Source organism: Thalassophryne amazonica, chromosome 15 (genome assembly GCF_902500255.1).
Source record: "Thalassophryne amazonica chromosome 15, fThaAma1.1, whole genome shotgun sequence".
Classification (NCBI taxonomy): Eukaryota; Metazoa; Chordata; class Actinopteri; order Batrachoidiformes; family Batrachoididae; genus Thalassophryne; species Thalassophryne amazonica.
The window spans coordinates 55,701,777-55,726,049 of record NC_047117.1 but is presented as its reverse complement, the minus strand read 5'-3'; the positions used below and the strand labels follow the sequence as shown (position 1 = coordinate 55,726,049).

The 24,273-nt window shown below is 41.6% G+C and overlaps 1 protein-coding gene across 1 annotated transcript in view; it reads right to left on the bottom strand.

Annotated features, from left to right (window-relative positions):
- The window catches only part of LOC117526050 (von Willebrand factor A domain-containing protein 7-like), a 77,290-nt gene that overhangs the window by 42,541 nt on the left and 10,476 nt on the right, over positions 1-24,273 (bottom strand). Inside the window, exons 3-8 of the mRNA XM_034188039.1 lie at positions 18,526-18,736; positions 18,232-18,317; positions 18,022-18,115; positions 13,173-13,301; positions 2,173-2,359; positions 1,690-1,859 (exon numbers count right to left, since the gene is read on the bottom strand). Coding sequence (XP_034043930.1) covers positions 1,690-1,859; positions 2,173-2,359; positions 13,173-13,301; positions 18,022-18,115; positions 18,232-18,317; positions 18,526-18,736 — 877 coding nt within the window. The remainder of the gene's footprint in view (positions 1-1,689; positions 1,860-2,172; positions 2,360-13,172; positions 13,302-18,021; positions 18,116-18,231; positions 18,318-18,525; positions 18,737-24,273) is intronic.

Below are 24,273 nucleotides of genomic sequence, written 5' to 3'. Positions count from 1 at the left end.
ACTGGTCCACCCCCCTCGTCAGATTTTTATTGTCAGGGAAATGGTGGAATGATTTGGGCTTTGCTCCATCAGAATTTTTTCATAAACTGTTAGAGACAGGCAGCTGGAAACCATTCGGAAATTCATTTGGCTTTCGGTGAAAATTTTTTGGGCTTCACAGGGATTAAGGAGTGTTACTACTGCTTTAAGAACGGCCCACAATGGAGCACGGCGCGCCGCGCTCCGAGCCGCGATCGACAGGCAGAAATGACCATTTCATTTCTAAACGGATGGCTGTGGCAGAGGACAAGTTGGGACATGCCTATCTCGGCTTTCAGTGGCTTACCAGTCGAGTGAGTATAAGAGAAACTGTGGAGAGCTGGGCATGTCCCAACTTGTCCTCTGACACTCCAACAAAACGGAGGTGTTCTTTGTCTCGCTCCATCAGCGAATCCGTCATGATGTGCGAAGCCTCCGCGCGGATTTCCATGACAAAATCTCTTGTTAAAAGTGAAATCTGCCAGAAAATGGCGGATGTCCAGCTCTTGTGATAACCAGAGAAATTGCACACGATGGTCCCGGAGCCATACAGCCATCCGTTTAGAAATGAAATGGTCGTTTCTGCCTGTCGATCGCGGCTCGGAGCGCGGCGCGCCGTGCGCCATTGTGGGCCGTCCTTAAAGCGGTAGTAACACTCCTTAATCTCTGTGAAGCCCATAAAATTTTCATCGAAAGCCAAATGAATTTTCCGAATGGTTTCCAGCTGCCTGTCTCTAACAGTTTCTGAAAAAATTCTGATGGAGCAAAGCCCAAAACATTCCGCCATTTCCCTGACAATAAAAATCCGACGAGGGGGTTGGACCAGTGCTCACTCAAAGCCTGCCCACAGGTGAATGATGCAACCGACAGGCGTGAAAAAACTCACGCATGTGCACGAAGGTTCAAGCTTGGCTGACGTAAAAACATATGAATCAAATCCATATATTTTTTGCATAAAATAAAAAGGTCCGTTACTTTTCTAAAAGACCTTGTATTCACTGAAAAAATGGCGACGTGTTCAATACTTATTTTACTCAGTTGCATCAGTGAACTCCTCTCGCTGGCATACAGCTGTCACACAAAACAACCATGCACCTAATTATTCATAACTTTATGGTTTAAAAATATTAAATTAATGAGTTATTTAAAAAAAACATGCTCTAAATTTTGGGAATTTTCTCTACATTTTGTTATCACTGTTAAGGGTCGCAGGGGGCTGGAGCCTATCATGGCAGTCATAGAGTGTGGAGTGTTGTTATGGGGTACTGTGTGTAGAATTTTGTAGGAAAAAAAATTTTTCATCCATTTTGGAATATGGCTATAACATCACAAAATGTGGAAAAAGCGAAGCACTGTGAATACTTTCTGGATGCACTGTGTGGCTTGTTTCTGCAGCCAGCCTGAATTAGCCTTTCAAGGTACTGCAATTTATTTTTTTTTCTTTCAATTTTCAGTTTGCTTTATTTATAAGCACTGGAGGTTGGTTCTTCTCTGGGACTCAAGATGATTCTGTATATGGTGGATGCACATGGATTTGGGGCATGTTCCCTGACTTGACCATATTTTTAATTGATTAGATTATTTTTCCTTTGACAATGTGAAGCCCACTTAATCAGTTGTACTCAATGAACTGCAGATTTTGCAGCAATGAACTGTAAGATGTGGGTTTACCTGGATCATTGAAAGGAACCAATAGGTAGGACAACGGCTCTGCTGGGGTTCCCTTCCTCCTGTCAATGATAACAGCAGCGAGTCTCTTAACCTCGGCGATGTCATCACCCATACTTCCTGTGGTGTCAATGACAAAACACAGTGCAGAGGACTGGGAGACCCCCATCAGTCTATAGGAGAGAGAAAGAACATTATCTCCTCCTTGTACGTTTGCTAGATCTCTGTTTTTGGGTTCATCCTCAGCCATCTCTCAATAATTGATGAGGTATTATCATTTGGTCTTGTGCAAAGTTAGTATTTGAAAGTACTGTATTATATTTTGCTACTGAGCACAGACACCGAGTGCCAGCACAGCATTACTTGTAGACATGATCAACAGCTCAGCAGATGTTAGAAGAACAAAACATGTATGATTGAAATTGATGATGGTTTAGATTTATCAACAACATGAATTCATACAAGGACACAACATGAAGATCATACCTCAGGAAATTGGGGACTCCAACAGCTAGCCTGATATCCTCCAGTAGCTCCATAGTGGCAAGCACAGCCACAGCAGCTGCTTTATCATGATCTTTGCCATGATCTGCATGAATAGTGTCCTTATTGATGCCCCCCACTGGATCCTTTTTGCGTGTCTTGTCACCAGAACCGCCATGACTGCATTTACCTTGGAGAGAAAACAAGGTTACATTGTGCTCACTCCTGTTATACATTTATGCTGATGACATACACGTATACAAACGAAGTATAAAAGAACGGTGATTTCAAATGTTTGATTTACAGTCTTCATTTTGGTGCTGATTATTGAGCTTCTCGCACACAGAATGTGTGCGCATGGCATATTTGTGTTAAATATCGGAGTGCTTTGTACTTGCTGCTAATACCAGTGATTACCAGCATGTGTGGGACTTGTGACCATTTTGTGTGTGTGTGTGTGTGTGTGTGTGTGTGTGTGTGTGTGTGTGTGTGTGTGTGTGTGTGTGTGTGTGTGTGTGTGTGTGTGTGTGTGTGTGTGTGTGTGTGTGTGTGTGTGGCATTCAGTGGTGTAGGAGTTGTGGCTGAACAACCTGGTACTTTACAGCCTGTCACAAAGATGGCATCTATGTATGCATGCATGGAATGTACTAAGTGGCACATAAGGGGTGACCATAAGTGAAGAGTTGGGTGGCGAGTGCTACATGCGCCTCAAAAGTCAAACGTCCCTCAAAACTCAAAAGTCCCTTCATCATGTCCATAAGGCTGGGGAAGTTTGTTGAGTGGCCAATCTCTTTCTGGGTTAGCCAGTACATGGCCCTCAGTGAGGCAGTCGGAGTCCGTGGACGTTTTTAAGTCAAGACTTAAAACCTATTTTTATTCTCTTTCTTATGAGTAGTTTTTATTTTGTTATGTTTTATTCTTTTACTTCTGTTTTTAATTAGGTATTTGAATTTTTTATTTTTATTTATTTATTTTAATTTTTTTTATGTTGAACTGTTCTGTGTGACACGCCTTGAGACGGCTTTTGTTGTAATTTGGCGCTTTATAAGCTGATTAAATTGAAATTGAACAACAATTTTATTGAGGCTTAAAGTAAATAAATATGAAATTGGTTACTGTATCCTTAAACTCTGGCCATAATAAACTCTACATGGTGGATCCTTGATCTCTGGACATAAACAGAAATAAAATCTGTTAGGTTTTGTCAAAAGTATTTCCTTTCAGACATTATTATTGGCATGAATGTATTTCCATACCTATGAGCTGAGCTCTTGCAGATGTGCTGCAGGTCAGGTTTATAAAGAATGCAAGACGTCTCATTTTGGGAGGAAAAAACGTTTTAGTCGATTGTAGTTTATTGTCTGTATTGCAACGTTTGTAAGAGGTGTCATTTTATTTAATGCGGTGATTCGTTTTGAAGTTATTAATTCCGAGCGTTATTAATTCAGAGAGCCGCGCAGCATTTGAAGCTGTGACAAAACAGAGACCGATTCTCGTTTCTCGACTGCAACAAGACCAGAGTCCCAGTTAGTGACTTTAATCCACACAAAAGTGACTCATGATATTTTAATGGCTTTCGGAGGGGTTAAGAAACGGACTTACCACTTCTGAAGAGCAGCGAATCAAAGAGCCACGAGCCATTGAATCGAAGCATTGCTTCGATCACGCTTCGAACTGGAGTCGCGCTGCAGAAACGGTTGATTACAGACGCTGTATTGAAAATAAGCGTAACGGTCCAAAATTATAGCGTAACGGGCCGTAACGCAAGTTTGCGCTAGCTAGAACTCTGGATAATATCATAAAATGCATTAAAATTGTAATCCTGCGAAGTAATCCCCTTTTTTGCTAAACATACCTGTAATCTGAATACGTCTTTTTTTCTGTAACTGTAGCAGAATACAGTTACCTTTTTTTGTATCCTAATTACGTAACGCCGTTACATGTATTCCGTTACTCCCCAAGCCTGTATATATATATATATATAGGTATGTACGTGGGTGTGTATATATGTGTGTATGTATGTATGTGTGTATATACAGTGGTCCCTCGCTATAACGCGGTTCACCTTTCACGGCCTCGCAGTTTCGCAGATTTTTTTAGTGCAATTTTGCATGCTTTTTTTTTTTTTACAGTGCATTGTGTTCTGTGTCCTTATCAGGCGGGCCGGTCGCGGCACCGGTCGGCATCACCGCGATTGCTCTCACTTCCTTGCTTACTGAGTCTGTGGGCTTGGTAAATGCAGCAGCGGAACACTCATATCACCCTCCTGTACACTGTGCAGAGCTGCGCCAAATCTGGCAACAGGTCCACAGACTATGCTCGCTGTTTTGATGCGGATGTTGACCGAAGCCGCAGAGCTCTGTGGCCATCGAGAGAGGACTTGGATTCTTTGCGGGTCCCGCATCCGTACCTCTGGAGGCAGTGAGTGAAGGGAGAGTTCTGCGTGTGTCTGTTTATAATCTTCTCGTCCAGAAGAAAAAAGAGAGTGTTTACACAGGAGAGAAAAGTGAGAAAATGTTAATGCTTGTTTGAGAAAAGTGTATGAAGTGTGTAGTGAGGGGTTTTACAGCCTTAAAACATCTATAATAATTGCAAAAAATAGTGCTGACTACTTCGCGGATTTTGTTTATTGCGGGTTATTTTTAGAATGTAACTCCCGCAATAAACGAGGGACCACTGTGTGTATATATATATATACATATATATATATATATATATATTATATATATATATATATATATAATACATATTCTATTTCTACCTCATTTCTTATGTCTTGTACTGTTGTACTGTTACAAGTATTATTATTATTGCTTATCTTGCACACGCTGTTTGATGAACATTTTCCTGTACTTGCACCCACTCTGTGTGTTTTCTTAAGAGCTGACTTAACATGTGAATTTCTCCTCTGTGTGAGGAGAAATTCGAGTGCAAGCTTTGCCAGCTTGCACTCGACCGAGACGGACGCACTTTTCTCTTCTCCCTCCCTCCTTATCTTTCCTGCTTTTGTGGCGTGTTGTCTGTGAGGCTGCGGTGTTGCTCTTCTGGAAATGACAAAATGGATCTGTTAAAGTGGTCTCTGAACGCAATTGACACTATTTTTTCTACAAGATCTTCGGGAGCGGAGGACCCGACCTGTCCTGCTGGGACGCATGTGATGGGTTACGTGATGGACTCGTGGAGGAGATGGCAGGTCATGTGCCTTTACATGCTTTCTGTGGAGGACGTTGAAGATGTGTACATATTCGGCTTGGTGGTGACCGGCTTTCTGATGTGTGGAGCGGGGCACTTGCTGGTTTACCGGAAAATCAAGAAAGTGGAAGCAGCTTTGATTGGTCGTTCCAAGCTGCCCTATATGATTGATTCGATTGGGAAGGCAGTGGCTGCGCAGTCGGCGGGGGTTAACCGCGCATTGGATGACATCTCTGGGAAGATTGCAGCCCTGGAAACCCGCTTTGACCGTCTGTGAAGACCACATTCTACATTTCAGATGCATTGGGAGCCACTCTGTTCTCAGAACTGTGGAATCTTTCAGGCGTCTGTTAATCTGGCTATTCATTTGGCTTCCCCAAATACAGCTGCACTTCAAGGTCGCTGTGATAAGATACCTCCTCAGAAGAACAACACTCTTATGCCTCGCTCCCTGGTCTTCCCCCCTCCCCTCAGCTTCTCCAGCTCTGACGTGAACTGTGACTGTCCAGGACTTTCTCAGCCTGCACAGTGCTGTTCCCTTCCCCCCCCCAGACTGTCGAACAAGGCCGTCGACGGCGCCGAAACTGGCTGCCTTCCGGAGTGTTCTGATAAACTGGTCCTTTCAAATCTCGGTTGTCGTCCTGTGTCCTTGTTTTGTCTCTGTGATTATTGTTTTTTTGTGCTGATGGGATTTTTTTTTTTTTTCCTCATTGCCGCTGTGTAATGCAGCGGCTATGAGGTTTTTTTTTTTTCTTCTCCCTTTCCCTCGTGTTTTGCTTCATATATATGTTTTATGTACCGGGCCGGCCTATGTGCTGTGTGTTATGTGTGTTGTTTGTTATGGGTCGGTGTTGGTTTGCTCAGCCCTGCTGTTGACCAAGGCAGGGATGTACATCTGGAGCTGGTCCCCGGGCGCCTAATGGCGACCTCTGCTCCTACTGGCAAATAGGATGGGTTAAATGCAGTAGCCACATTTCATTGTGCAGGAAAGTTCTTCTGTTCTGTGCATATGACAATAAAATTTCCTTGATCCTTGATTCATTAGTATGTGATCCTGAGCCTGTTTCGGGCAGTTTTGCCAGCTGTTCTCCCTTTTTGCTTCAGTATTCCATAGTTTTCTCTCATCGTCCATCAAAATTTCTCACAGAACACAGCAAGGTAGCTTATCTTACCAGTTTACTCTGGGAGGAGGCACTGACCTGGATCACCACTCTGTGGAAGGGCTCCGATCTTAGCGTCATATGACGACTTATGTAATCAATCAATCAATCAATCAACCCCTTTCTTATATAGCGCCAAATCACAACAAACAGTTGCCCCAAGGCGCTCCATATTGTAAGGCAAGGCCATACAACAATTATGAAAAACCACAACGGTCAAAACGACCCCCTATGAGCAAGCACTTGGCCACAGTGGAAAGGAAAAACTCCCTTTTAACAGGAAGAAACCTCCAGCAGAACCAGGCTCAGGGAGGGGCAGTCTTCTACTGAGACTGGTTGGGGCTGAGGGAAAGAACCAGGAAAAAGACATGCCGAGAAGGGGGGCAGAGATCGATCACTAATGATTAAATGCAGAGTGATGCATACGGAGCAAAAAGAGAAAGAAACAGTGCATCATGGGAACCCCCCCACAGTCTACGTCTAAAGCAACATAACCAAGGGATGGTCCAGGGTCACCCGATCCAGCCCTAACTATAAGCCTTAGCGAAAAGGAAAGTTTTAAGCCTAATCTTAAAAGTAGAGAGGGTATCTGTCTCCCTGATCTGAATTGGGAGCTGGTTCCACAGGAGAGGAGCCTGAAAGCTGAAGGCTCTGCCTCCCATTCTACTCTTACAAACCCTAGGAACTACAAGTAAGCCCGCAGTCTGAGAGCGAAGCGCTCTAATGGGGTAATATGGTACTACAGGGTCCCTAAGATAAGATGGGACCTGATTATTCAAAACCTTATAAGTAAGAAGAAGAATTTTAAATTCTATTCTAGAATTAACAGGAAGCCAATGAAGAGAGGCCAACACGGGTGAGATATGCTCTCTCCTGCTAGTCCCCGTCAGTACTCTAGCTGCAGCATTCTGAACCAACTGAAGGCTTTTTAGGGAACTTTTAGGACAACCTGATAATAATGAATTACAATAGTCCAGCCTAGAGGAAATAAATGCATGAATTAGTTTTTCAGCATCACTCTGAGACAAGACCTTTCTGATTTTAGAGATATTGCGTAAATGCAAAAAGGCAGTCCTACATATTTGTTTAATATGCGCTTTGAATGACATATCCTGATCAAAAATGACTCCAAGATTTCTCACAGTATTACTAGAGATCAGGGAAATGCCATCCAGAGTAACGATCTGGTTAGACACCATGTTTCTAAGATTTGTGGGGCCAAGTACAATAACTTCAGTTTTATCTGAGTTTAAAAGCAGGAAATTAGAGGTCATCCATGTCTTTATGTCTGTAAGACAATCCTGCAGTTTAGCTAATTGGTGTGTATCCTCTGGCTTCATGGATAGATAAAGCTGGGTATCATCTGCGTAACAATGAACTGGAGTAATGAACTCCACAAAGTGTCCAACCACCCTATCGGAGGGCAAATGGCAGCCAAGCAGCTCCTTCAGATCCAACAGGGGTCATGAAGTGTGGCCGAGTTCTCAGTCGACTTCTGCATCCTCGCTGCGGAGGTCAGCTAGGAAATTATGGCCTTATGGGTCACTTTTAAAAGTGGTCTCTCAGATAGGTTACATGATGAGCTGGCAGCCAGGGATGAACCACAGTCGCTGGATGAATTAATCACGCTGTGCATTTGCCTGGACAACCTGGACAACTGGTTATAGGAGCAAACCAAGCAGTGAGCCCAGAGGGGTCGGCCATCTTGGTCCTCCCTCACTCCACCCATGCAGGTCACCTCTTCCTCCACCAGGCCAGCACTCCCCTGTCCTGTGGCACCCCCTGCCGACTGCCCTATGCAAATCAGCAGGTCCAGGCTGTCCCCTGAGGAAAGAGCACGATGCCTACAGGCAGGAGAGTGCGTTTATTGTGGTCTCCCAGGGCATATTCTTCACATTTTTCCCGTGCAACCACGAGAGGTTGCTCACCAGCCACGTCCGGGTGGTTGGTGAGTGGAGGATGCATCACAGGGTTGTACCCAGCCAGGACGCAAATACCGGCCATTATTAACACTTACTGAGGCGTTACTGGGCCTGTAGCATAGATTTACAGTTACATTACTTGTCCATACACGGGCGGGTATCCCGCTGTGCATAAATTGATGACGTCATAGCATGTGCAACCCAAGAACTGTCTGCAGACGATAACATGAAAAGGCGAGAAGTGTGTGTTGGTCCCATTATTGATATTCCAGATGATTTTATCATGGATAGTATGACAATGAACAGCAGCCAAAGCAGCCAGCTTGATGAGGACGCCCTGCCGAATTTGGAGAGCAACGCGGTACCAGCCAACACGACAAAAGTTAAAGTGAGCCAACTTTTTATGTACGTGCTTGCTGGGTGTCGTGCGTTTTGAAATGACATTAAATATTGTTAATGTGATTCCATGTGTTGTGTATCTCAGTTAAGTGATAATAATGCAAATAACATGCAGTTGTCATGCAGTATGCATTTTCTGAGTTCCCTCCATCCATGTCCAGTCGCCCAACATAACTCGGGCGAATATCGGTCTCCAAAATCGCCCCAAAAGCATGTTATTGTATTATTATTCAATTCCGACAGTCGCATTTTTCCACCTCCGCCTTAGTTGATTCCGGGGCAGAAGCCTGTTTCATTGATAAAACTATGTGACTAAATTTAACAACACCCTGGAGGAACTGCCCAGTCCTATAGGGACACAGGCTTTAGACAACTCTCCCCTGACCTCCATAACCAGTGTTGGGGAAAGTAACTTTGGAAAGTTACTTCATTAGTTAATCTATACAGTTATATTTTACAGTTACTTCTTACATTTACTTCATTAGCAGCTGCGGACACCTTGTCAGCAGCTACTGAATGTAATTAATAAAGTTACTCATAATCTAATTTGGTTATTTTTAAGATTTAGCACTCAGAAAAGTAACTGTTAGTTACTTTGCTGATTAGTTACTTTTCTGATTGCTCAATCTTACGAGTAACCAAGTTAGATTACTCGTTACCTTATTAGTTACATTACTTATTAGTTGCAAGTTTTCTGCAGATTCTAATAAAGTAATTGCATAAAGCTGCTAATGAAGTAACTGCATAAAGCACCTGTATAAAGCAACTAAAAAAGTAACTAAAAAAGTAACTTATCAAAGTTACTTTCCACAACACTGTCCATAACACACCGCACTATTCCCCTCCATCTTATCACCTCTGGTAATCATCACAAGGAAATACAGTTCTACATATTCTCCTCTTCCACACCTGTGGTTGTGGGACACTTGTGGCTCTTCCACCACAACCCGACCATTGGATGGTCTACCAGTGCCATTACCCGGTGCAGTGAGAGATGCCTAACCCTGTGCCTTAGGTTTGCTATCCCCACTAATCAGTCTTGTATGTCCCCCCTCCAAAGACTCTCCAGTTGATTTGTCTTCAGTTCCCTCCATCTATCATGACCTAGCCCCCGTGTTTAGTAAAGATAAGGCCCTGTCACTTTCCCCTCACCATCCTTAGGACTGCTTAATCGATTTGCTTCCTGGCACCACCCTACCATTGAGCAGACTGTATAATTTGAACCGCCATGGTCTGCATTTAGAACATGTCATTCCACAGAAAAAGCTCTTACTAAAGTGGTAAATGATATTCTACTTGCAATGGATTCACACACCACTACAGTTCTGGTGCTGTTAGATCTTAGCACTGCATTTGATATGGTAGATCTCCAACCTACTTGATAGGTTGGAGAATAATTTTGAGATTACTAGAAATGTCCTTGCATGGTTGACATCATACCTAACTAGTCGTTCTCACTGTGTCTTGTACAACAACATTACCTCTAACCTTGGTGACACGAGATATGTGGTCCCTCAGGGGTCCGTCTTAGGCTCCTGCTTTTCTCCCTTTACATAGCACCCCTTGGACACGTATTGTGGCATTTTGGAACTACCTTTCATTGCTTTGCTGGTGATACACAGTTGTACATGGCATGCTGATAACTGCTGTTAATCTTGTACACATAAAGTCCTTATAGGAATGCCCAACGTCAGTTAAAAGCTGGCTGTCCAGCAAGACCGAAATGATGGTTCGCGATCCAGAGACATCAGTTTGAGTTTGATCAGTTAACGCTTAACCTAGACTCGTGTGTCATACATCACACTGACAAAGTGAGGAACCTTAAGGTCATTTTTGACCCCACGTTGTCCTTTTATTTTACACATTAGAAACATTACGAGGACTGCTTTCTTCCACCTGTGAAACATAGCGAAAATTTGTCCCATCCTGTCTGTGGCTGATGCAGAGAACCTAATCCATACATCCAGCCACCACCTACTCCACTGGCTCACCTGGCTCCCTGCACCTCCGACCTGTCCTTCAGTGTCCTGTCCACCCGGCTTCACCTCATTCACATCATTTATACTGTGTTCAATAAAGCTGTTATCTTTTTTGATCAAATTGCCTGCCTCATTGCGATTGGGTTTCTTTGCAGTTCCTGGTGTTACACAACACGGTCGTCTTAAAAAGTTTCCTTTATATTTAATGAAGTCAAAATGTGCACATTTAGCTCCACAGGGATGGATCCTCACTGATCTATCGCAAAGCTGTTTTTGGACCAATGCTTATTCAAAAAGTTGAGTTTGGGAGCATGCCCTGGTGCCATGCTTCGCTAGATTCATGATACCACAGATTCACCTTTGGTTCTGGATGCCAGCCTCACAGGCAGATAACTGGTTAATCCCCACATCTCAAAAATAATGATCCTATGTGCCCCAGTCAGGTAAAGCGTGGCCACCACTTTGGCGTTGTTCAGTCACTGGGGTCCTCAACACTAAGGCTCGTATTTGCTGGATCATAAAAATATGCCCAAAATGTTGAAGCTGACACTCCCTCACAATGCATGTGATGCTTCTCATCTTAGTCTTCTGAAGTAACTGCTTGTTTGACACAAGGTCATTCCAGCAGTACCCAAGGATCTTCCAAAGAGACATAACCCCAAAGACATCTTGTCATTGCCTTAAGTCCCTGGTTAGCATCAAAGTCTCACAACCATACAGTAAGACAGACATCACCAGGACCCTAAAGACTTGGACCGTCCTTCTCCTCCAAAGATACCGGCATCACTACACACCTTTGAGTCTATATGGGCTTCCCAGGTATCTCTCGACCACAAAGGCCTAGGACGCAGAGACATTAATATCACTGCTGAGATAAGTTAATGTCTCTACAAGTTTCTCTACACTTTGACCACATAACGATAAAACATCTGATTGACGAGTCCAGGAAGTCATTAAAAGCATTCAGACACCCAAATTCCTCACTCAGCATCTCAAGGGCTTCAATCAGGGTATCCATTGATTTCACAAAGATCACAGCATCGCCTCTGAAGTCAAGATCAGTAAACCTTTTCTCACCAACAAAGGCACCTATGTTGCCAATTTCACATCACTGGTTTTATTCTACCCTTATTTGGTAATCCTTCCTGAGCAAATGTTTGGTCTGTATGATCCTAGTAGTCTATAAATTGCACAGTGACTCACAATGACCAATATCTGCTCTTTGGCTCAAACCATGCCCTTGAACACAAGCTCGGGGTGATTAGGACGCTTCAACACAGAGCCCTACAGGTGCCCACAACTGCAGAGGGAAGGGCTAAAGAACAACAACTTGTCCGGAAAGCCCTCACAGTATGTGGGTACCCACGATGGTCCCTGGATAAAGTGCAGAAGTCCCAGAGAACAAAGAGACCAGATAGACAGGAGACGGAGACAAGCAGAAGAGGAGTGTCTCTCCCTTGTTTAGCAGGGGTAGGGGAAAAACTACAGAGGATCTGCAGACATCACAAAATCCAAGTTTACTTTAAACCGGTTAACACCTTGAGACAGAAATTAGTTCACCCTAAGGACAGGATCCCTATGTACAAACAGAGCAATGTAGTGTATTCTATCAGATGTCAGGAAAACTGTAACAAACACTACATAGGTGAAACTAAGCAACCTTTACACAAAAGGCTATACCAGCACCGCAGAGAGGGCGCCAGTGGACCTCAGTCTGCAGTTCATCTCCACCTTAAAGACACTAACCACACGTTTGAGGAAAAGGAAGTTAAAGTATTAGCCAGAGAGAAGAAATGGTTTGAGAGAGGGGTCAAGGAGGCATTCTTTGTGAAACGTCTGAAACCCAGCCTTAAACGGGGAGGGGGTCTGAGACACGCTTTATCCCCTGTTTACAATGGGGTACTCAGATCAAAGCAGTTTCAGTCTTTTGTTCATGGTAATGAGTCATTCACGTCATCAGCAGAGTTGTCAAGGGAGCCATCAGGAGAGGGACAGCTGCCCTGTCATTAGGAGGGTGCTAACGAGAGCACAATAGGTGCTAATTAGAGCTATTGTTTAGTCACTAGCCTATAGCAGTCTGCCTCTCGGTAGGAGGGGTCTGGTTAGGTTTAAAACTCCAGCTTTTGTGACTTCTTGATTATTCTTCTCTGCAAGAGTCAAGACAGAAGTCAGACCACCAGAGCAAGAATTTTAGCTGAGGAAGCTTCTGCGATTTGAAGCGAAACGTCCTCGCGTCAAGCAACCCAGTCCAGTCAAAGATTCAAGCCTCTCTACTATGGAAACCACCTGGACAACTGAGAGCCTACACAGAATCAAAGGTCTAATCATAGAGCCTCATGGTAAAAACCTACCTGAAGGTTTTTCTTCGGACAAGAGGTTGAAGTAACCTGAAGTGAGAATGTTATTTGTGATAATCTCTGGCAGAATGTTGTCATCACAGTTCCCTTCTGTGCAGTTCCTACATGTTGGAGTGTTTATGCCTGGAACAAGTATGGGGAATAAGGCAAACATGAGCATATCACAAATCCATGGAATTGCTTTAATAACAGATCACATATTTACATATATAGGCCACACTGCAGTGGCTGCTGAACTTTTTGGTGAAGCAACAAACTCCGAATCTATACCCCTAATTACATAGAAGTGGTTTGTATGCAAAGTAAGGGCTATGCCTGAAATGTTTGCTCAAGAATCAGAATCTAGAATACTAGAATTAAAGATGGCTACATGCACATATTAGTGTTTTCTGAGGCTCTGTGGCTTTTATTTTCTGATTCATCGGTAGGATTTTTAAGTGATTTATCAGTGGGATTTTAAACTTATTTTGTTATTTTGGACTTTTTGAGTTGGTGCTGGACTTTTCATCGTCGGTGGATCTTGTACAACATTGAGCTGCTGCTTGGCAAGTCATTAGGGGTCTGCTGCTGGGGTTTGAGGCCTACGGACAGACGGAGTCCCCATTGTTGACTTACAATCTGCCGGATTGTCACAGCTTGGTGGCCTGCTAGCCGCCACAACCTCTTGACCGTCGAGGCCTGCTGGACTGCTAATTGTGGGCGTAATTCTCTCTGTCAGAGCCCGCTGGCTTTCCGAGTTTGTGAGCTGTTAGCCAGCTAGCAGCCTACTAGCTTTTGGAACCTGCCAGCTTGCTGGCTGCTTGAACCTGCAAACCACTGGGGGCTGGCTAGTTCTAACTGTCGGAGTTGCTGGCTCAAACAGCTGGAGCTTGGTAGCTCAATCTGATGAGGATGCAGCTATAATTATGGGAGCCCATCAGTTTACTAGGCACCAGAGCCCACTAGTCATTCACAGTAGGACTTTTTCAGCCACTGGTTGTGGTAGGTGGGTTAAAGCATAGCTGTTAGCTGTGCTCAAATCGTCTCCTCATTGTTTTCATTTTTTATTAATTAATTTTTTTATATATTCATCGACGTAACAATGAAGTTCATTTTGGTACTGTTCCTTGTGTTCTCATTTGTTCTATGTGGTTCGAAATGGTTGAACTGTGGTGACGGGGTGCAAGGACCTGTCCTCCCATCCACCCATGGGCTCTTCCAGGTCAGGGACCAGTACCTGGTGATTGGCAGTTGATAAACTGTCTCTACATCCACTGCTGTCCTGCTGGTTCCCATGTTTAATTTGTGAAATGCTCCTTCCTTTGATGTGTGTATCTGTTTTGCGGGATAATTTTGTGCTCACAGAAAATTCACTTGTAGACCTGGAAATTTCTAATTTTGTTCACAAGGAGTCCATTAATGGCTATCATGTTTTCCATTGTGATCGTCCCAGGAAAGGTGGAAGTGTAGCTATTTACATAAGAAATAAGTTTCATGTTGCACTCCTCTCCACTGTATCTATCAGTAAACAGTTTGAATTTTTGGCATTGAAACTTGAGTTTCAACAGGGTCAGTCCTTCATTGTTACGGGCTGTTATACGCCTCCAACTCCTGTATTGATGTCTGATGCCCTAAGTTCCTTAAATGATTGCATCTCAGGTTTAGGATCTGGTGAGTTTGTGCTGGTGGGGACTTAAATTTTGACTGGTTGTCATCAGCTTCTGATGGGTTAAAGTCTATCTGTGACGTATTAAATTTAAGTCAGTTAATAGACAGTCCAACCCAGCCTAACATTAAAGATCCTTCTCGATCATCACTTTTGATTTAATACTAACAAATGCCCCTCATAAATATAATGGTGTTGATGTTTTTGGTAACCATCTAAGTGATCACTGTGCAGTTGCAGTGGTCAGACATGCCAAACTTTCTAAAGCCAAACCACCAAATTTACATAAGAAAGATTCTAAACATTTTCAGGACCAAGCTTTTTTGCAGGATCTGCCAAGTATGGAGTGGAAGCGAATCGCCATTCTAGGTGATGCTGAACTGGCCCGGAATTTATTTCATGATGAATTCTTGAAGCTAATCAATAAACATGCTCCATTACGTAAGTTTAGAGTAAAGGGGCGGAATAATCCTTGGTTTTTCACGGAGGTTGGAAATCTTCTCAAAGAAAGAGATCATGCCTGGGCCAAAACTAAAAAACAAAACAAAACAAACAACAACAGCAACAACAAAAACTAAATTTAAAGGAAAACGAAAAACCAAATCTGAGGCGGACAAGATGATTTTTCAGCAACTATGCAATAAATGTACGTTTTTGATCAAAAAGGCAAACTCTGACTTTTTTTTTATCTGAAACTACCAAAAGCATAAATGATCCTAATAAATTTTGGAATGTTGTTAGATCTGCTACTGGTGCTATGTCCTCCAGTGATTTGCCTAGTTTTTTTTTAAATCAAAGACTCTATAAACCTGTCTGATAAATCATTTTAATGAACATTTTATTATAGCAGGGCACTAGATTGATTCTATTAACATTGATTTTAAAGGAACAGTTTTAAGTGTGTGTCTCTGAAGTTCACATCCATTTTTTTAAACTGGCAGCTGATTTTATTGCTGAGCTTTTAACTTGCATTTTTAAGTTGAGTCTCAGCACAAACACATTTCCTAAAGTTTGGAATCTGCATTTGTTCTCCCACTATTAAAAGGAGATGAACCTTTAATTGTGAACAACTTCAGGCCTATTTCAAAATTATGTATTCTGGTGAAAGTGTTTGAAAAGCTTGTCTGTGATCAAGTGAAGGAATATTTGGAAATAAACAACATTCTTAAACCCTCTTCTGTTGGGCTTCAGGAAGCATCACAACACTGCTACTGGGTGAGTAGGATGTAATGTGTTGAGATAACTGGAGTTAGTTCCTCCTTCCTAGTCAGGGCTGGATCCAGAGTGAAAATCTGACAGATGCATTTTTGCCCAATGATAAAATAAAAATCGTACGCGTCTTGTTATTCAATAATCTTCATTCTTTTATTTGTGTGCAACATACACTGTCACACTTCTTTTATTATATTTATTATACTTCATGGACCATAGTGAACACTTCTTATTTGTATAAATATGATGTCCTAAAAAACAACACTATAACAATAATTGACTGTAAACAGGATCAAATTTATTGCCAAATTTTTCAATTATACCTGAATCTATATATGATTTTTTTTCAATTGATAAAATCAATAAAAAGATGACTGCATATATTCTTAATAATAATATTGTGAGATACAGACAGTTCACAGAAGACATTTTCCATTGATACCAATCAAAATTAGAAACAGTCCAGCATTTTATTGAGTCAAAGTAAATAAATATGAAATTGGTCAACGGATCCTTAAACTTTGGACATAATAAACTCTACATGGTGGATCCTTGATCTCTCGACATAATAGGAATAAACAAAATCTGTAGTTTTTGTCAAAAGCATTTCCTTTCAGACATTAAAGGCATGAATGTCTTTCCATATATCTGAGCTGAGCTCTTGCAGCTGCTGCGCTGCACGTCAGGATGTAATTTGTAAAGAAATACAGCATGTCTGATTTTGGGAGGAAAAAAACGTTTTAGTCGATTGTAGTTTCTTGTCTGTATTACAATGTTTGTAAGAGGTGTCATTTTATTTTAAGCAGTAATTCTGAGACACGCTTTATCCCCTGTTTACAATGGGGTACTCAGATCAAAGCAGTTTCAGTCTTTTGTTCATGGTAATGAGTCATTCACGTCATCAGCAGAGTTGTCAAGGGAGCCATCAGGAGAGGGACAGCTGCCCTGTCATTAGGAGGGTGCTAACGAGAGCACAATAGGTGCTAATTAGAGCTATTGTTTAGTCACTAGCCTATAGCAGTCTGCCTCTCGGTAGGAGGGGTCTGGTTAGGTTTAAAACTCCAGCTTTTGTGACTTCTTGATTATTCTTCTCTGCATTCTTCTCTTATTGTAAAGTAATTATTGTGTCCATTGGTTAGCTGCTTGTGTTTGCATTTTATGGTGGATGTGACATTTTATTATTGCTTTGCCTTGTTTGGTGTGTGCTGCTGCCTTCTTGGCCAGAGTGTCCCTGTGAAAGAGGTCTTAGTGGCTTTCTTATCTGGTTAAATAAAGGTAAAGAAGAAGAAGAAATCACACAGATTTTGATTTGCAGTGCTATCATATTTCCTATTCTGTTGAATGAACTTGCTTTGAATGATCTGAGCTGTGGATGTGGTTGTGTTTCCATCACATATGTTGCAGAAATCTAAAACGAGCTGTCAGGTCTGAATGTTTTGAGGAGACCAGCTTCTGTCAGCACCCAGACTTGTGGCACTAATGTTTAACATGAAAACTCAAAAACGTGAAAATAAAAAAAAGGGTTAAATCTTTAGATCTTCATTTTTTTTTTTAAACTGTATGGCATTTTGGTCTTTTGTTTAACTTTTAGTATGCTTTTAGTATGAATCTTACACAATGTTTTATAAATAAGGCCACTAACATCTAAGGTGTTCATGCTGTCCAAGGAGTGGCCACAGAGAGCGTGCTATTTTTAAATTTTTAAATATTGCACCCAAAATCTTTGTGTGTGTGTGTGGCATATAATTATTTTCCATTGTTTGATTAATTTGTGCACATGAAGAAGCAAATACTTCAGTTTGACACTACATGCAGCCATTGGAGGTGCTGGCACATGTAGACCTTTCTCTCTGAAACAAAGAAAATCTATTCTGTGCTCAATAAATGTATTTCATTGCTTGTTATTATCCACATAAACAGTCAAAATTAACATTCATCACATCATAGCTGAAGTACTGAAGTGTGCTTGGTTCAGCCTCACAGTACCTGCCAGATTTGTCAGGGGAATACTTGGTTTGATCAGGGCTTCGTAAGGAGCCCGGTTGTTCAGCTCAACCCAGTTACTGTGGCTGTAGAAGTCCTTAATATACAAAGTACAAAAATGGAGTCACAACAACAGAATTGTGTATCTGTATGTCAAATCAAGCTTCTCCTCTTCAAAGTAGCAGCTGACAGTAACTGTAATAAATCAATTACCTGCAGTGTGTGAAAAGTTCCTGCTAGAATTACTCTCCCTTGGTCAAAGAAGTCGAATTCCACAAATGTTTTCACAACAGTCACACCTGAATAACACAAATGGAAAACAAAACAAAAACCCAAGTCCAACCAAACGGTGGATTAAGCACACTGTGGACAACAGTCAAACATCTGTAGCCAGATGCATCTGAGTGATTCAGCATTAGGATTCGTATTTTTGACAAAATCCTGTCAGTTTGAATCTTGTTACATTTCTATGGAATCTCAGTTTGCAAAATATCACTGGACATGTACCTGCTTTGATCAGATCCCGTCCTTCAGCAAATGTCTCATCATCAAAATGGTGCTTAGAACTTAGAACGAACGCAATGTCAATCAAAGCATTGTTCATGTACATATCCAGAAGGGCGCCTTGGAAAATGACACTGGTGAAGATGAACTTGACTGTAGAGTCATCTGGTGAACAGGCCCTTTGCACCATACCGGGTGTCAGGCTGTCATCAATCTGATGAAGACATGACAAATATCTGAATGTGTCACGAGAAAAGAAAGCAGAAATCATGATCTGAAACTGAGAACATGCTTCTCTGTCAGTTCGTTGGGTTCATGAAGAAATAATCTGTGACCTCAGGAACAGGAATAGCTTTTATTAAACAATTGCTACCAGAGGGGAACTCAGTAGAGCACATACCTTCACCAAGATGCACAGTGAAATAGCTAAATGGACAATGAATATTGTCCTAGTCTTTGCCCAAGGGCACAGACAGGTGGTGTTATTGAAAATGATTGAATTCAGGGTCATAACAGTTTTAACTCGAGCAGTTTGGAACTAATATGGATTAAGCACAATGGAAGGGCTGTGTACACTGATGGGAATAACAGCATTAAAATAAATGGTGTCATTTTTTTCAGTAGCGGGTAATCCAATTACTGTTTACATGGTTGCAATATAATTAAGCTCATTGAAGCCGTTTTCATCTGCGGCCTCTCAGCAGCCAGAGTTGCAAAGTTCCTTTTCTTTGGTGAGGGTAGAGGGGTGGGACAACTGTATTAGTGGTGGTAGTTGGCTATGGAAGAGTAAAATTTCATGGTAATCCAATGAGAGGCGAGCGGGGGTTCTCTCTCTCTCTCTCACACACACACACACACACACACACACACACACACACACAAATGACAGAGACACACACAGCTTTTTTCAGCTGGAAGTACAGACATTACATTAACCTCACTGAGATAAAAGGCAAGACTGTACATGTGAACGAGCATACTTTAATTTTAGATTTACGTATTTGATGGTCAGTTGTGGCTTGTTGAGGTGCAATAAATATCAAAAATGTCTAAGATATCTATTGTGTTTGATAGTAATGATAATATCTACAATAATATATAAAAAAATTTGATAGGTGTCTTGTCTCACATTGTTCCACAGCAACATTAAAACAGTGTAGATTAGTGAACAATGTTTTCTGTTAAAAATTTATTCTATTAAGTGATAATTTAATTGATTAAACATATTTAATATCCAGGGTTTTTTTTTTTTTTTAATAAATAACCTAACATACAGTTGAATTTAAAATTCCAAATTCATTGACATATTTGAAAATTTAAAAAGTAAGTTGTCCCTCAGCAACTTTAAAATAATGTAGATTAGTGTACAATGTTTTTGGTTAATGATTTCTTCTACTAAGTGTCCATTTAGTTCATTAAACACATTAAATATTCAGTTTTATAAGAAATTATTGAGCACAGTTGAATTTAAAGTTCCATTAAGGGGGGGGGGTCCAAATTCATTGACACATTTGAACTTTTTTTTTAAATCCCTAGTACCGAATTACTTTTATAATGCTGTAACTGTTACTAACTCAGTTACTTTTTGGAAGTAACAATAACTAATTATTTTTTTAAATGAACGCACCCAACACTCATGGCATCTTAACATATCTCTTCCTTTAGAATGACCCAAACACCATTTCTCTTCTGATCCACACCATGATACAACAACTTGAACCCACTGCCTATGCTCCTGGCCTTACTTCCCTTTCACTTGGTCTCTTGCATGCACAATATGTCTACCTTTCTCCTCTCCATCATATCAGCCAGCTCCTTTACCAGTCGTACTGCCAACATTGAAAGTCCCAACTCTCACTTCCACCCTTTTAGTTTTCCTCTTCTCTCGCTGTCTCTGGACACATTTTCCTCCTCTTCTTCCTCTTCATCCAGCAGTAGCCCAATTTCCGCTGGCACCCTTTTGGGCAACAGCACCGGCGGCGGTCATTGTTAACCCGGGCTTCGACCAAAATGGGTCTGCCCTGCCTTCACTGCGTATGCATCTGAGAATGACTCTAAGACTGAATCTCTACACCCAAAGCAATCAAAGGGAATAATGTGATTATTAACCATCAGATGACAAAGTAAAACCTTTTAAATCATTCTAAAGTCAGTTTTTAGCAGAAAGAGACATTAATCTGTAACACGCTCCTGATGCTCAGAAATGGCGTAGGTGCAGCAGCAGCACATCAGACTCAGACTCAGCTTTTATCTGTATCTTCCGCTAAATATTTTTAGCTTTGGTTAGCTTTATAAAACTTAACTTTTCAGTTAGTGGATTAAGGGTTATTGAAGCCAACTTTTTGGTTAGTTGTGCCCAACACTGTATGTGTGTGTATATCAATCAATCAATCAATCAATCAATTTTTTTTATATAGCGCCAAATCACAACAAACAGTTGCCCCAAGGCGCTTTATATTGTAAGGCAAGGCCATACAATAATTATGTAAAACCCCAACGGTCAAAACGACCCCCTGTGAGCAAGCACTTGGCTACAGTGGGAAGGAAAAACTCCCTTTTAACAGGAAGAAACCTCCAGCAGAACCAGGCTCAGGGAGGGGCAGTCTTCTGCTGGGACTGGTTGGGGCTGAGGGAGAGAACCAGGAAAAAGACATGCTGTGGAGGGGAGCAGAGATCGATCACTAATGATTAAATGCAGAGTGGTGCATACAGAGCAAAAAGAAAAAGAAACAGTGCATCATGGGAACCCCCCAGCAGTCTACGTCTATAGCAGCATAACTAAGGGATGGTTCAGGGTCACCTGATCCAGCCCTAACTATAAGCTTTAGCAAAAAGGAAAGTTTTAAGCCTAATCTTAAAAGTAGAGAGGGTGTCTGTCTCCCTGATCTGAATTGGGAGCTGGTTCCACAGGAGAGGAGCCTGAAAGCTGAAGGCTCTGCCTCCCATTCTACTCTTACAAACCCTAGGAACTACAAGTAAGCCTGCAGTCTGAGAGCGAAGCGCTCTATTGGGGTAATATGGTACTACGAGGTCCCTAAGATAAGATGGGACCTGATTATTCAAAACCTTATAAGTAAGAAGAAGAATTTTAAATTCTATTCTAGAATTAACAGGAAGCCAATGAAGAGAGGCCAATATGGGTGAGATATGCTCTCTCCTTCTAGTCCCCGTCAGTACTCTAGCTGCAGCATTTTGAATTAACTGAAGGCTTTTTAGGGAACTTTTAGGACAACCTGATAATAATGAATTACAATAGTCCAGCCTAGAGGAAATAAATGCATGAATTAGTTTTTCAGCATCACTCTGAGACAAGACCTTTCTGATTTTAGAGATATTGCGTAAATGCAAAAAAGCAGTCCTACATATTTGTTTAATATGCACTTTGAATGACATATCCTGATCAAAAATGACTCCAAGATTTCTCACAGTATTACTAGAGGTCAGGGTAATGCCATCCAGAGTAAGGATCTGGTTAGACACCATGTTTCTAAGATTTGTGGGGCCAAGTACAATAACTTCAGTTTTATCTGAGTTTAAAAGCAGGAAATTAGAGGTCATCCATGTCTTTATGTCTGTAAGACAATCCTGCAGTTTAGCTAATTGGTGTGTGTCCTCTGGCTTCATGGATAGATAAAGCTGGGTATCATCTGCGTAACAATGAAAATTTAAGCAATACCGTCTAATAATACTGCCTAAGGGAAGCATGTATAAAGTGAATAAAATTGGTCCTAGCACAGAACCTTGTGGAACTCCATAATTAACTTTAGTCTGTGAAGAAGATTCGAAGTATATACGAGGTCTGTCCATAAAGTATAGGTCCTTTTTATTTTTTTTCAAAAACTATATGGATTTCATTCATATGTTTTTATGTCAGACATGCTTGAACCCTCGTGCGCATGCGTGAGTTTTTCCACGCCTGTCGGTGACGTCATTCGCCTGTGAGCACTCCTTGTGGGAGGAGTCGTCCAGCCCCTCGTCGGAATTCCTTTGTCTGAGAAGTTGCTGAGAGACTGGCGCTTTGTTTGATCAAAATTTTTTCTAAACCTGTGAGACACATCGAAGTGGACACGGTTCGAAAAATTAAGCTGGTTTTCAGTGAAAATTTTAACGGCTGATGAGAGATTTTGAGGTGATACTGTCACTTTAAGGACTTCCCACGGAGCGAGACATCGCGCAGCGCTCTCAGGTGCCGTCGTCAGCCTGTTTGAAGCTGAAAACCTCCACATTTCAGGCTCTATTGATCCAGGACGTCGTGAGAGAACAGAGAAGTTTCAGAAGAAGTCGGTTTCAGCATTTTATCCGGATATTCCACTGTTAAAGGAGATTTTAATAATGAAAGACGTGCGGACGGGTCCGCGCGTCGGGACGCAGCCGACGCGGTGCGGCGGCACAGGAAAAACACCTCCATGTTGATAACCATTTGTAATCCAGGCAGCTTTTGATGGCTTTCAGTGGAGTGAGTATATGAGAAATTGTTTAACAGCTGGACATGTTCCAACGTCCTTAAGGCTTCCAACAGAGGTGTTTTTCCTGTGGCGGAGCGTCACGGCGGCTGCGAGCCGATGCTGCAATCCGTCCGCACATCTTTCATTAAAAAAATCTCCTTTAACAGTGGAATATCCGGATAAAATGCTGAAACCGACTTCTTCTGAAACTTCTCTGTTCTCTCACGACGTCCTGGATCAATAGAGCCTGAAATGTGGAGGTTTTCAGCTTGAAGCGGGACGTCTCGCACTGTGGGAAGTCCTTAAAGCAACAGTATCACCTCAAAATCTCTCATCAGCCGTTAAAATTTTCACTGAAAACCAGTTTAATTTTTCGAACCGTGTCCACTTCGATGTGTGTCACAGGTTTAGAAAAAATTTTGATCAAACAAAGCGCCAATCTCTCAGCAACTTCTCAGACAAAGGAATTCTGACGAGGGGCTGGACGACTCCTCCCACAAGGAGTGCTCACAGGCGAATGACGTCACCGACAGGCGTGGAAAAACTCACGCATGCGCACGAGGGTTCAAGCATGTCTGACGTAAAAACATATGAATGAAATCCATATAGTTTTTGAAAAAAATAAAAAGGACCTATACTTTATGGACAGCCCTCGTATATATATATATACACTTCGCGGAGATTCCGCATCGTGCATTCAAACCGTATAATGCACGGCTTCTCGTTGTTTAATCCTCTGTAAATCTTTAAACCATTATTACAATATATATATATATATATATATATAATATTGTAATAATGGTCTTTGACTATGATGTCATCATATGACTTTTATGAAACTTCATTATGAAATCTTTCATACCAATAATCACAAATACTTTGCTGATTAATATATGCTTTACATGATCCATCTAGGCTTCTTGGTTGTTGACAGAAAGAAGACGTGTTTTTCCACAACCATGTTTTCCTTGACCTTGACTTTTGACCAAACTACTCCAGAATTTAATTACCAAACAAGTCTGAAAGAAATCCATCCAGCTATCTTGTCCACACATACAGTGCACCTGGGAAGTATTCACAGCATTTTTTCCACATCTTTGTTATGTTATCGCCTGATTCCAACATGGAGTAAATTAATTTTTTCCCTCAAAATTTTTAATTCTGCTCACAACACCCCATAATGACATCATGAAGTTGTTTTTTAATTGTTGCAAATTTATTGAAAATAAAAAAACTAAGAAATCACATGTATATAAGTAATCACACCCTTTGCTCAATACTTTATTGATGTACCTGGCAGCAATTA